General features: G+C 49.4%; 1 protein-coding gene across 2 annotated transcripts in view; it reads right to left on the minus strand.

The window, feature by feature from the left end:
* The window catches only part of ABR (ABR activator of RhoGEF and GTPase), a 168,719-nt gene that overhangs the window by 89,155 nt on the left and 65,758 nt on the right, over window positions 1-13,806 (minus strand). For both annotated transcript variants that reach the window (XM_036906235.2, XM_036906236.2), the window contains exon 2: window positions 807-991. In XM_036906235.2, coding sequence (XP_036762130.1) covers window positions 807-991 — 185 coding nt within the window. The remainder of the gene's footprint in view (window positions 1-806; window positions 992-13,806) is intronic.

Genomic DNA, 13,806 nt, shown 5'->3' on the forward strand with positions numbered 1-13,806 from the left:
TGGCTTTGATTCTCCCCAACTCCAGAAAAACAGCCCCTACATATCCCCATCTCATTTGTTTGTGTGTCTCAGATGCAGCGCACAAGCTCGGCTCAGACAGAGACGGTCCCTATGGCCAAGAACAGCATTAATTATAGGGTTTGCAAACCTCCACACATTTTTATCCCCCTGTCCTGTCTCAGACCACATACTTAATATTCTTTGTAAAATGCTTCTCTTTGGAGCAGAGGTCCTGTCAGTCAACAAGAAGACAGGTGGACACCATTAGGGCTCATTTCCTTCCAGGGTCAAGAGGCAGGCTGGACAGGACCCTTGGCCCTCAGGGAATGCTACAGAAGCAGCTCACTTCACCCCACCATGAGCACCGAGGCCAACCTTGGTTTGCTGAGCCAGCATCTGCACATTCACAGTCTCTGGGTCACATATGCAGCCACTGCCCAGCCCGGGCCCAGAGAGAAGAGCCTGCCCCTAACCCAAGGCTCCATCCTTAGAGAGGAGCTGGAAGAGGCAGCTGACAGTGGGGTGAGGGTGCCCAGGAGGCAGGGTGAGCAGATGGCTGGGAGCAGAGGCAGGGAGAGGTACAGAGGCGGCAGAGAGCAGCAGGTGGGGGCCAGAGGAGGGGAGCCTAGTCTGAGAGGGGCCCAGGATCGGAAGATGATGAGGGTACCCAGAGCAGCCGGGACCAAATTTCCCTGCCCCCCAGCAGCACCCCACGCAGAGCCTGGCCCAGGACACTGGTGCCTGCCTACATCCCTCCCCCAAAGCCCTATCTTCCCAAAGCCAGAAGGAAAAGTAGGTGTACCTACCCCAGGTGCCAGCCCCTCAGGTGGGGTTGGGGAGGTGCTGTCCCCGCCGCCCTGGCTACGCGAGCTGAGCTGGGGCGACATGGTGGGTGACTCGTCAATGTATGGCATGGTCTCCGAGCCCTCTGGGGGCCCCTTCTGCTCTTCATTCCCCTCTCCGTCGTAGTCGTCTGCCCCGTAGCTGAAGTCTGAGACAAGGAACAAGAAAGGCCACTGAGAGTCCTCCACGAGGGCTGCCAGAGACTGGTAGCGCAGCGGGCGCCGGCGGCGACCCCCGGCTGCCATGCCCCTGGCCGCACCATGCACAGCCCGGCCCGGGCAGGGGCTGCGCGGGGGGCCCGGGCCTCGTGAGGGGCTGGGGAGCGCCAGCAGGTAGCAGGCACGGCAGTCCTGGGGCTGCTGGGAGTCAGGGAGGAGCGGCTCCACTGTTGCCACTGCTTAATAGCATGTCAGTCGCATATTTCGAGCTGCGGTTTCCTTTGCCTCCTGCCTAATTCCAAGTCTAAAAATTAACAGTGGGAGCAGGAGGCAGGACGCTTCCAACTCCTGTCTGAGTCACCATTTTGCTTTTTATAGGGAATAAGGAGGTGGGGGCGGGCCGAAAGATGTCACTTCCTGAGCCCCTCCTCCTTGGGTACCATTTGTACACTGAGCTCCAACCTGGGGCAAGTTTTGAGGCAGGGAACTGCACCCGCGGGAGCCGTCACCCTTCTGAACAGGGCCTGCACAGGACGGAGCCCAAGGCTGGCAGAGCGTGGGTGAGAAGGTGGCACTGCGGCCTGGCAGGGACATGGTTGAACAGCAGACTCCTCAAAAGCCAGCATTTATTTCTATAATTTCAATGTAGGCTTCCTTCAGAGAAGGAGGGAAGAAAAGGCCACAGGGAAGTTGAGCTGCCGTTAACCCCCTTGGTGCTGCTGGCACCACTCCGGCTCCAGAGCCCACCCACAGACCCCGCTCCAGAGGATAGCAAGCTGGGCCCCTGGGGGGCACAGGGAAGCACCTCGGAAAGGCTCCTGGTCAAACTCTACCAGGGCAGTGGTCTCTCCTGCAGCAGAGTGACTGGCCCTCCCATACCCCTCACCACACTGGCTGGGCCTGTCCCATCATCTGCTCAGATATCACCTTTTCCAGAACGTCCTCCCAGGTGTCCAAGCTCTAAACTCCTACAGCACATGGCCTTCTAGTGCCCCTGCTGATCCTGCCCACTCCTCCTTGAGCCCATGCGGCAGGAACCTGTGACTCCGTCTTCGCTGTGTGCCCAGCACCCACAGCCGACATACGGCAAGATCTTGGGAACTGTGTGTGGAGGGAAGGAATAAGCAGAGGAATGCACTGTCCCTTTCAGGTCTGAGGCGTGAGCCAAGCTCTCCACGGGGCCCTGGCTCCTCCTCTTCTGTCATAACACACCAGCTCCCTGCTAGCCAGCAGCCAGAGAATGGTGTCAACAGGTCACCAGGGCGCCCGGCCACAGCCACAGTCAGTCCAATCTGGCCCTTTGGCAGCCGAGAACTTCCCCAGCCTCGCTGCACCTGCTCCCGCCAACTTCTTCTCCCATCCCTGTGCTCACAGCCCATTAAGCTGTCAGGGGACCAAGCTATTATTTTTTTCCCAGGACAGACATGCACATGAAGAACCACAGGATCTAGTGGTGGTACAGCCACGGAGGTGTGAGCATGCCATGGCCCTGGGAACCCAGGCCCACTGCTCGGGGGGACATAGGGCCTATGTCTGAGGTTGGCAGGGGTGAGCCAACTGCTATTTCCAGGGGGCAGGAGGAGGAAAAGGAGCCACAGCATCCAGTCTGCCCTAATCTGACACTGTGAGGGGCCTGGCTGTTTGGTGAGATCTATTTGCTTTGGAGAAGCACGAGGTGGGAATGAAACATCACATTAACCTGCTGTCTCTCCTCCAGGAGGCTCTGGGCTGCCCTGTTAGTGCCTGCAGTCAAGGCCAGGAGTGTGAGCTATGATGAATCCTGGCTGGCCAAAAGTTCATATTCCAGCAGGCCACACTGACTCTCCTGTACACTGACCAGTTTCTCAGGGCTCACAGGTCCAGATCCCTCACTCCCAAGACACTTCCCAAGGGCAGGGGTAGAAGGGACAACAGGGAAAGTGGTGCGGCTTGCCTCTACTGCACAGCTTGGAGCTGCCTGGGTCACAGCAGGGCGGGAATGTGTCTGCCAACCTTCCCTCATGTGTGCACAATTTATCCTTAGCAGAGTGGTGGCCATGGATCCACATCTCCTGCTCCTCTGAACCCACCCACATCTGTGAGGCTGTTCTTACTATTCCCAAACTACAGACGAGGTCTCTGAGTTTCACAGACATTTGCACAGAAAAGATCTGAACCCAGTCTGTCTCCAAATACCACCTTTTCCCCTCTAAATCTCACTTCTAGAGAAATCTCCTTCTATACCGTCCTTGTCAGGGGGAGCTGACCAAAGAGGGGAGCCAGTCACAGCGGCAGGGAGGCTCAGGAGTGGAGGAAGGCATCCACAGATCTCTCTGCAAATGTTCCTAGACACATTCCCTTTCATTCCACCCTCCATAAAACCCTGACAGCCCAAGAAGTTGGTCAGAGACCCAGGAGACCCCTACTAGGAAGAAGGATGCAAAAAAGACAGAGAAACCAACCCTCAGAGAAGGACGAAACCTGGTGGACTTAGGAGGATGGAAAGAAATCTGCCAAGCCCAGGCTTCAATTTAGAAAGGGCACGGATAGGGAGCCTGGATGGACCATGGCTTGGCCACCTGGTCTTGAATGAGAAAAGGCAGAAGAGGCTGCTGACAGCCAATATTCATTTCCCCTCTTAGTAACAGAAATGTCATTGTATTAAGTAGCAGTGTGCCCAGTGGCTAGCTAAAAGACTACTTTTCCTAGTGATGTAAACCATGAGATTAAGCCTATGAGATGTTAAGTGGATATGTGTGGAACTTTCTGGAAGGCTGCCAGAAGAGATTGTTTCAGCTAGAAGGTAGTTTCTCCTATGCTCTCTCCTTCTATTGCTAGTTTGGAAACAGATGGGATGGCTGGAGCTTCAGCAGTCATACTGAACCATGAGGTGACCTTGAGGCTAGAAGCCAGTGCCTAAGATAGCCAAGCAGAAAACTAGGAACCTGGGTCAATGAAGGCACAATAAGCCATGATACCACTCCAGGACTGTCTACCTTTAAATTTCTTTTACATGAGAGAAAAGCCTATGTTACTTGAGCAATGGTTACTTAGTTTTCATGTTATATGCAGTCAAACTTAGTTATAACTGATCCAGATTGTTTCCCTTGACATTCTGGGTTCTTTTCCTACTGCCTTCATTGTTCCTTTTAAATCTCTTTGGTGGAATCCTTTTTCTCTGCCCTCCCCTTAAGAATTGGTATTCCTTATAATAGAATACTCTTCAGCAATAAAAAGGGACAAACTACTGATACATGAAACAAACAGAAGTATTTCTTATAGATAGTATACTAAGTGAAAGGAGCCAGACACAAAAGAGCACATACTGTATGGTTCCACTTATATTAAGTTCTAGAACAGACAAAAGAAACCTATGGCTGAAAAAAATGAAAATAATGGTTGCCTCTGGGGGTGGGGTATGGAGGGACAGGAGTTGACTGTAAGGGGCACAGGCAACTTCCTGGGGTGATGGAAATGTTCTGTATTTTGGTAGAGGTTTGGGGTATCCACAGGTGGATGCTACATCAAATTCATTAAACAGTATACTTAAGATTTGTGCATTTCATCAAATATTGAACTCTAGCTATTGATGTGCATGCTTAAGTGTTGAAGTGAAGTGTACTGATGTCTGCATCTTACTCTGAGGCACATGAAAAACAAGATGGATTGACAATGTTCAGAGGGATAGATAGATGTGAGATAAATCAAGTGTAGAGAAATGATTACAAACTCTAGATGGAGGGTACATGGATGTTCACTATACAGTTCTTTAAGTTTTTATGTATGCTTGAAATTTTTCATAATAAAATGATGGGGAAAAATTGGTGTTCCCCAGGCTTCTGGCACTCCTACTTTGCTCCCTCTCCCAAATATTAACACTCCAGGGAGAGATCTGGACTGCAGACCAATCTCTGACTGTTTCCTGGACATCTTCACCCTTAGGAACCTCAAACTTAACTTTTTCCTGAGGTTAATATTACAGATCTCTCAAGTTGGAAGCCTAGGAGTCATTCCAGAGTCCTCTCTCACCTGGCTCCTCATCTCCTACACCCTAAACTAGCCCCACTCCCCATCCTCCTCCCCACCTTCACCAACTCTTGACAATTCCAACACTCTCTCCCCATGACAGCCAGACTACAAATGCGATTGTGTTTCTCCCCTGTTCAAAATTCAACAGTTCCCCATTCACTTCGAGGGCACAGCCCAAACTCCTTGGCTCAAGGCCCTGTGTGGTCAACACCTGGCTCTACCTTTACAGAATCATATTCTGCTGCCCTGTAATATCAGACATCTTCTAGGTCCCCGTAGTAGGTTGAATAGTTATCTCCAAATACACCTACAAATTCTAACTTAGGTATCTGTGAGTGTGATTATTATTTGGGAAAACAGTCTTTGCAGGTGTAATTAAGCCAATAATCAATCAATGCAGATTTTGAGATTAGATTATTTTAGATTAACTGAGTGGGTCCTAAATCTGATGACATGTCCTTACTGGAAGCAGAAGGGGAGAAGACACACACAGAAGGAGGCCATGTGAAGACAGAGGCAAAGGTTGGAATTATACTGCCAAAAGCCAGAGAGTGCCTGGAGTCACCAGATTTTGGAAATGGCAAGCAAGAATTCTCCCCCTAGAACCTTGGCAGGGAGCACAGCTTTGCCAATCACTTGATTTTGGACTCTAGACTCCAGACTGTGAGAAAATACATGTCTGAATCAAGTTTGTGGTAATTTTTTAATGACAGCCTTATGAAACTAATACAGTCCTCCAAACCACTGTTTCCTACCTCTGGACCTTTGCACATACTGTTCCCAAACCTAGAACACTTTCCTCACCCCTTGTCCATCCAGCAAAATCCTATTTAGCCTTCAAATCCAGCTCAGTTGCACCCTTTTCTTATGACCTTCCATGTCTCCTGAATATAAAGCACTTTTGTATATCAGTGAGAAAAAGATGAATGCCCCAACTTTATAAATGAGCTAGAAAAATAGAAAATTAAAAGAGAATTACAAATGCCCAACATATACATCTTTTTTTAAATGTTAACCTCATTTGTAATTGAAGAAAATGCAAACTTCCATTTTTGCAATTTTCCTATCAAATCAGAAGGTACTAAAAAAAAAATTCCCAAAGTTGTCAAGGAATAGGCACTCTCAGAAACTCTCGGAGAGTATGTACAATTGGTACGACTTTTCTGGAGTCAATTTGATAACTGGTATCAAAAGCTTTAATAGGTGGTATAGCTTTTAATCTAGCATAATCCAAGATTGAGTCCTAAGAAATTAATTATAAATGTGCATAACAACAAAGTTATTAATTTTTTCATCACAGGACTATTTATGATTATGGAATATTAAAAACAACCTGAGCAATTAATTATAGGGAATTGGTTGAGTAAATTATGGTATTTCTTCAGGATGGACTACTATACAGCCATTAAAATTTCTATGGATGGTATATATATATCATCTTATAAGTCTAGCAGGAATTAATAGTAGTATGTACAGTATACTATGTTTTGAAAAAAATTAAAATGTGCATAAAGTCTGCAAGGCAACAACACAAAAGTTATAAAACCCTTAGATTCTGGGAATTTGGGGGAAATTAATACATGGTCTCTCTGCTCTAGCACACTAGCAGACACTGCTTGTCCCTGTGCAATATCCATCTTCCCTTCTTCCCCATTTACCTTACCCTGGCTTTATATTAGGTGGCAACAGACCTATTCCCAGGCAAGATTACCCACTTTCTCTGACTCTATTACAACTAGGAGTGCTCATTTAACACTGTTCTGGTCAAGAAAACCCATGTGAGGTATGATAGGGCCTCTGATAAGACCTTTGCTTTGATAGTTAAAAAGGGGTGTCACGCCTTGAACTTAGATGTGATGACGGGAGCTATAGGGGCCACATTGCTGCCATGACGAAATGATCAAGAAAGAATAGAGACATTTCCCTGATGTTGTTTAGCTCCTGAACCACAATAGAAATAGCCTACCTCATTTCTTGCTAAGTGGGAAATATAAGCCCCCATTTGTTGGAATTTCTGCCATTTAAAATGAACACATTCCTAAGTGATACCCTTACGTCTCAGTAGAGGAAAGCAGTCCAAAAAGCAACAAAACATCCTAGATGCTATGACAGAAGTACCTCACAGGTGAGGCAGAGGCAGAAGAGGAGGGAACAAGCAAGTGTGGGTGAGGGGATAGCTAGAAGGGCTTGGGTAATACTGGAGGGGAAGTGGTTTGTTGCTGTGGCTAAGAGCAAGGACCCTGGGGTCACACAGTTTAGGTTCTAGTCCAGACTCCCTCACTTCCTAACTTCTCTGTGCTCTGAAGAGCACCTGGCACAAAGCAGCCACTTATATATGGGTATTGGTTAACCCAATGAATGTGAAAGATGATGATGGGACTGAGTGCCAGGGCTGCTGTGAGGATTAAACTGGATAATACACATGAAGCTCTTAGCACATAGTAAGCACTCAACAAATCTTAGCTGCTATTATTAATATTATTAATTGAATCTTGAAAGATGTGTGGGTGCTTGCCAGGCTGATGAGGGACGGGAGCAGAGTTCTAAGCAATGAGAAGAGGCTTGGCAAAGGCATAAAGTGTGAAACAGCAGGGCCACTTGAGGGGGCTATAAATAGCCTGGCATGGCTAGAACACCGAGTTAGCAGGAGGGTGAGATGCCAGACAGCGTTGGAGAAGTGGGCACAGACCTGCCCACCGAGGTCCTCATGAGCCCAGCTAAGAGTTAGGCAGGACCCAGCAGACTATTGATCTGCACCATTATCCACTCCAGGGTCTTGGCAGCCACATCACTGCCAAGTGTCACTAACTATAGGTAACCCCTCCCTCCAGGTGTACATGTCCCTCATTTGAGTTACAATGCACACAGAATCCTGTGACCTCCTGATCTCCTAGGAGTCACCCAGATTGGGACCACATGTGAACATGGGGCTACTCACTTCAAGTCTGTAACTGAGCCTGTGCCAGATGATAGGATATAAGCCTATAGATGACAAACTGTGGAGACCTCAGACATGCTATGTTCGGCAATGCAGAGCTGGCCCGTTGGGGGCAGGTTCACACCCAAATGACCAGCCCTCATTTTTACCATCTTAAACTCTGGTAGGCACAAGGAGGAGAAGAGGTGCCAAATGGCTGGAGACACACAGGTGTCAAGCTGTTTACAACCTTCCCCTGACACTGTCTAGCACAAATGACCCATGGATACAGCTGAGAATATATCCAGGTACCCCCAGCCCCAAGCAGATGCTGAGGACAGCTTGGGGGATCTTTCCTACCTCTTCTGGGATGCTCTGAGAATCCGTGGGTGCAGGATAAAGTTAAGTTCCAGGAGTGAAAGGGTCCTGTCCTTCCAGCAGGAGTTGTACAAAGGCTGATATTAGGTGATAAACTTATTTTCTGCCCTAGAACTGATGATGGAGTAGGAACCTTGGGAGAACAGCTAAGGGAAGCCCAGGCCTGATCCTCATTCCCACCAAAGCAGCACCGAAAGTCTCTGTATGCCACACTGAGTCAGGTGTGACACAGACTGTTCCTGCCCTCCAGGATTGACCAGTGTGGTCCTACACATGCTCACTGTCATTTGGGACTGTGCCAGGCAACACCTCATTTTATCTTCAGGGCAACCCTGTGATGGATGGATCTGACAAACATTATGTTGGGGAAAAGAAGCCAGACACAGAAGAGCATATTATTTATATAAAATTCAAGAACAGGCAAAAACAAATGGATGACGATGGAAGTTTGCAATAGTGGTTACCTGGGGGGTAGGCATGGGGAGTGGTGGGTATGACTAGGAAGGGGCATGAGGGACCTGTCTGGGATGCTGGAAACATTCTATATCTTGATGTGCATCGTGGTTACACAAGTAGACATATGTGAAAGTGCATTGAGCTGTATGCTTAGGATTGGTGCATGTGAAGTTTTTTTAAAAAATTAAAAACCAATTAAGTAGTACTATTATGATTCTCATTTCAATTCAAGAAGTAGAGGCATAGGGAGTCAAGTCCCTTGTCCAAGTTTAATATCTCTTAGTGGAAAACCAGACTGAACACACCCAGTCTGACTTCAGGACTTGTGCTTTAACCATCACAATACATAGGAAGCAAACAGATGGAAAGAAACACTTGGACAGGTTGCTCTCAGGGCCCATCAGTGGAAGAAACAACCTGTGTAAAATCCGGCAGAGGAAGAGGTCGTTTGGCGGAAGGTCTGGATGTGACTTGACAGAAACGAGAGGGAGGGACAGAAGGGCCGTCCCCAGCAAGGGGAGCAGTGCTGCGCAGAGCAGGGTAAGAACTGTACCCGTCTGTTCAGGGCACTGATGAGTACACCAGTGTAGCTGAAGCTGAGGCCCCGGGAGCCCTCCTCCTACATGTGTAGTGTCCTTCCAACCTGCCATTCCTGTCGCTAGTTCGCAGGAAGTGAGTGCGCTCTCTGCTCAGCTCTCCCTTGATGCAGGGCACTGGACTGAGGCCTGCACCGACCCTGTTATGAAACTGTGACAGTGGCTCCCCCATGTTGGCCCCTCCCCCGGGAGGAGCACAGATCTGCCCGTTTTTCCCCAAATCCTCTCTCCCCCAAATTCCTTCTCAGACTAAGCCAGGTATTCCCCACATTGCCAGCAGGCCAGAATACTGGTGAGACACAATGGTTGGGGTCAGTTCTGAGGCTGACACCCCCTGCAGCCACCCTCACCTCCTTCACACAGCTGCGGGGAACTGGGCCTCCCCCAAGACCCCAAGGCAGACTTGGCAGGGGCTCCTCAACCACGCCCGAGCCGGGCTGCCCCATATCTGGGAACAGTACGTTTACCAGCATTGTGGGTGTCAGCTGGGTGCTCTGAGCCTCCATTTCTCATCTTTGAGACACAGATAACAATGCCCGTGTCACAGGCCAGGTGTGAGACAACAGTAAACAACACCATGTAGGTTAAAGAAGTTGGACGGCAACTGGGCAGAAGAGTCCTCAACAGGTGCAGCTGGACACCTTAAGGGCCCCGTGGCCTCAGCTGACCCAGGAGATGCCATCTGGAGCCCCTCAGTGGTGGTATGACAGCAGGGTGAGGCATCCTAGGACCAGCATCTTTCCCATGGGACAAGACACCTCCTTCTTAGCACCCCCTGCTCTACAAGTGATGGAAAATGGGATAAGAAGCCAGGACACCATGGGGGTCAAGGGCATAGGCTTTGAGTCAGACTCAGGTTCCAATCCTGGTATTACCGCTTAACAGCCATGGGACCTTTGGCAAGCTACTAACTCTGCAGAGCCTCAATTTCTTACTCTGTAAAATGGGGACAACACACAGTGTCTATACCTCATGAGGTATTTGTGGGGTCACAATGAGAAAACATACAAGGTGTGGGGCACCTGGCCCAGGGCATGTGCTAAACAAACAGTAGCTATTGTCCCTACTACCCTGGTCCCCTTCTGGAGCAATACGTGCCCTCAAGGATCTGCGAGTCTGGGAAAAACAAAAAAGAAAGCCAGGGCTTTGGAATCACACAACTGGGCTAGGCTCTGGCAGGCCGTCCTCCACCAGCTAACCCACGTGTTCATTGGTCAGCCTACATTCAGTAGGCTCAACATCAAGCAAGGCATCGGGCCATCGGCACAGTCTGAATCTTAAACTTGAGACACCAGTTCCAAGCTGCACTGCTCTGGAATCCCCTAGGGGGTCTGAGGATTCTACTGCTGTCTGGCTACCCCAGAGATCCATACTGAATTGGTGGGAGGCCCAGGCATCAAGGCTGTTAAAAGCTCCCCAGGTGATTCTAATGTATTGTAAGGCTCTCACGAGTTTAAGACAAGGACCCTGAGGTTGCAGTCTTTAAAGGTGAATGAAAATCAAGTCTCCAACAGCCACAGGCAGCCATCGACCAGGCAGGAGGTTATTTGAATTAAGTCTTAAAGGACAGTGAGGTTTGCGTGGGAAGAGGTGAAGGAGGTAGACAGAAGGGCTTCACTCTGACTGTACACCATGGGCAGGGAGGGAGACAGCCCCTTCCCATTCACGCAGCACCTTCGCCTGCAGCAGCTGCCTGGAGCCCTCATGCTGAGGCCTTCAGGTTGGCCTGAAGCAGGGGTGCTAAAACAGCAAAGGGGCAACTGGAAGACAGGGAGAGGCACCCTGGCAGTTCATTCCTGGGGAAGCAGGCCAAATGCCTGGTCCTGGCTCTGCCCCCACTTGCTGGGAACAGGCTCAGTGCACCTCCCAGGGGGTGTGGCTCAGCCTCTCTGGTTGCCATGGAGATGCAAGATCCTATTCTCCACTTCCAGGCTCTCTTGGAAGGAGGCAGAGACTGTGGCCGCATGGGGAAGCCAGGACTCTGAAGCCTGAGACAAAGGAATCCCAGGTCCTGGACATTGGTAGCAGGGGCAGAAGCAGCTGGCCAGGGGTTGGGGGCCTGCCAGTGGGCAGAGAAAGGGGAACAGCTTCACCAGTGTCCAGACTCAGAGAGATGGAGGAGAAAATGCCGACATTACCTGCACCCTGTTTTTTTTTTTAATTAAGGTATCACTGATATACACTCTTATGAAGGTTTCACATGAAAAACATTGTGGTTACTACATTCACCCATATTATCAAGTCCCCCCCATACCGCATTGAAGTCACCGTCCCTCAGAGTAGTAAGAGGCCACAGAGTTACTACTCGTCTTCTCTGTATCTGCACCCTGTTTTACAGTGTACAGTGCAAGCCCATAGCAGGGATCTCATGACTTCCTCACAACTTGGGGAGGCTGTCAGAGTAGATATTACTCCTCCATTTTACACAGGGCAAAACTGAGGCAGTCCTGGGTCTCATCCACAGCCAGCTGGCTAATAAATAACTGAGCCATAACTTAAAGCCTGTACTTTGGACCAAGTCCACTGTTTTTTGACTTTGACATAATCCTCCATGCAGGCAGAAGGGCCTAAAATTCCTAAACTCTAGGAAAGGCAGTCATGTGCCCACTGAACATATAGAAATAATGGTACAGAATGGCCAGATGACCTTGCCATAATGGAGGAAAGCTTCCTTCATGTGTGAATGAGCAACAGTCACTCAACAAACATCTCCTAAGTTATTATGTGCCAGACACAGTGACAGGAACAGATACCAAGCAGGACCTGGCACCCACAGTTCTACTCTCAGTAGCCCATTAGCCAGTCAATGGGATATAATAAATTAAGCCCTGGGCCAGATCTGGGTTCTGGTTCCAGGCCTACACGACTTCCAGCAAGTTGCTCACTTTATGGAAGACTCCACTTCCTCACTGTAAAATGGGATGACCCAGCTGCCCTGCTCATTCCACGGGGCTGCTCTGAAGCTCAATGAGAGTGACCAAAAAAGAGTATTCACAAACAGTATAGCATTAATCAATCAGACGAAAAACAAAAATTCTCTACAAAGAAAGTCAAGTTCATCATCATGTGGCCTTTGGTATATTCTGGCTTCCCCACTAGGTGGCAGGAGTCTGGCAAACAAGGACGGCCTCTTCTGTTTACTTTGTATTATTCGCGGCGCTCTGGACAGTGTTCACACATAGCAGATGCTCAATAACTGCCCAATGGCTGATACAATCCCCTAAACCTCCTCCTAATCTCTTCCCATAATAACAACCAATTCAATTATTTAGGGCCTGAGGCCAGGAGGTCCCTCTGACAAATCCTACAAGAGTTCTAACCCTTGGTAGAGTAAGAGCTTTGACTTGCTTTCTGCTTCTCCTCTGAGCCATCAAGAATTGAGAACAAGTAGTGATCCCAGACTGATCTGATTTAAGGCTCTGCTCTTCCTTCGCCCTCCCCATATGCTGGTGGGAAATGCTGCTTGGCCCCAAAGAGGCAGAAGGGGGAGCAGCCAAGAGACAATGAGGAGGGAGAATCAAAGGACCATTATGACAATGACCTTCCAATCCAATCCCACTTACCACCCGCCTGGGATGGCCTCCTTGGAATCCCTCTCCCAAATAAGATTTCGTGGGTCCTTAGGGTATTTGTGAAAAATTAAATGACTCTCAATCTAGTGCTAAGAAGTAGGAAGGGACAGTTCAGAGAACAGATAAGTAATATGAGGTCCAGGGAGGTCATCAGGACTCTCCAAGTGGCCACTTCGGTGGCCGCCAGGATCAGAAACTGCGACCCCTGCCTTCCCTCATGGGGGCTCCTTCCAAGCCCAGATCCAAGTGGCTCTGGACTCCCACCCCTCTCTGAAGTCAGCCAACTTGCACATGCTTGCACACCCTCACACATACACCCACAGAAGCACCCTGCACCTCTGTGCACTGCTGCCACAGGGCCAGACTTGTGGGCATTCAGCTCACGCTGCTGGCTCTCCACACAGAGCTTCCCTGGGCTTTAAAATTACTTCTACTATTGAACATGAACATAGTGGGTACCTCAAAATTCATGTCCTTCTTCCCTCTCTTCAGCTCCAGAGTGTTGGTGTTATTCCTGTTCCAACTTCCTTTTGTCACCCACTAAAAGGAGATGAGAGGACCTCCCCCGGTCAATGGCCTCTTCCTGAAACAACAATATCACCTTTCTTCCGTGGGTGGTGCAAAGCCAGGTGAGGGCTGACCTGGGGAAGGGCAGTGTGGTTTGCCCAGCCAGCCCCTTTCGGCCCTTTGCCCCCACACACACACATGCACAGACACACATACACAGGCACATACAAAGCCACACCCACCTCCTTAAAGCCCTGACACCTCCGACTGCCACTGCTCTGGTCAGTCCTCATGCACAATTCCCCATTCTCCTTCTTGTCCTGCTACAGTGACCCTGGAGGCCATGGGTCCCAGAGGGTGTAGCCTTCACC

Source organism: Manis pentadactyla, chromosome 4 (genome assembly GCF_030020395.1).
Source record: "Manis pentadactyla isolate mManPen7 chromosome 4, mManPen7.hap1, whole genome shotgun sequence".
In the NCBI taxonomy this organism is placed as follows: Eukaryota; Metazoa; Chordata; class Mammalia; order Pholidota; family Manidae; genus Manis; species Manis pentadactyla.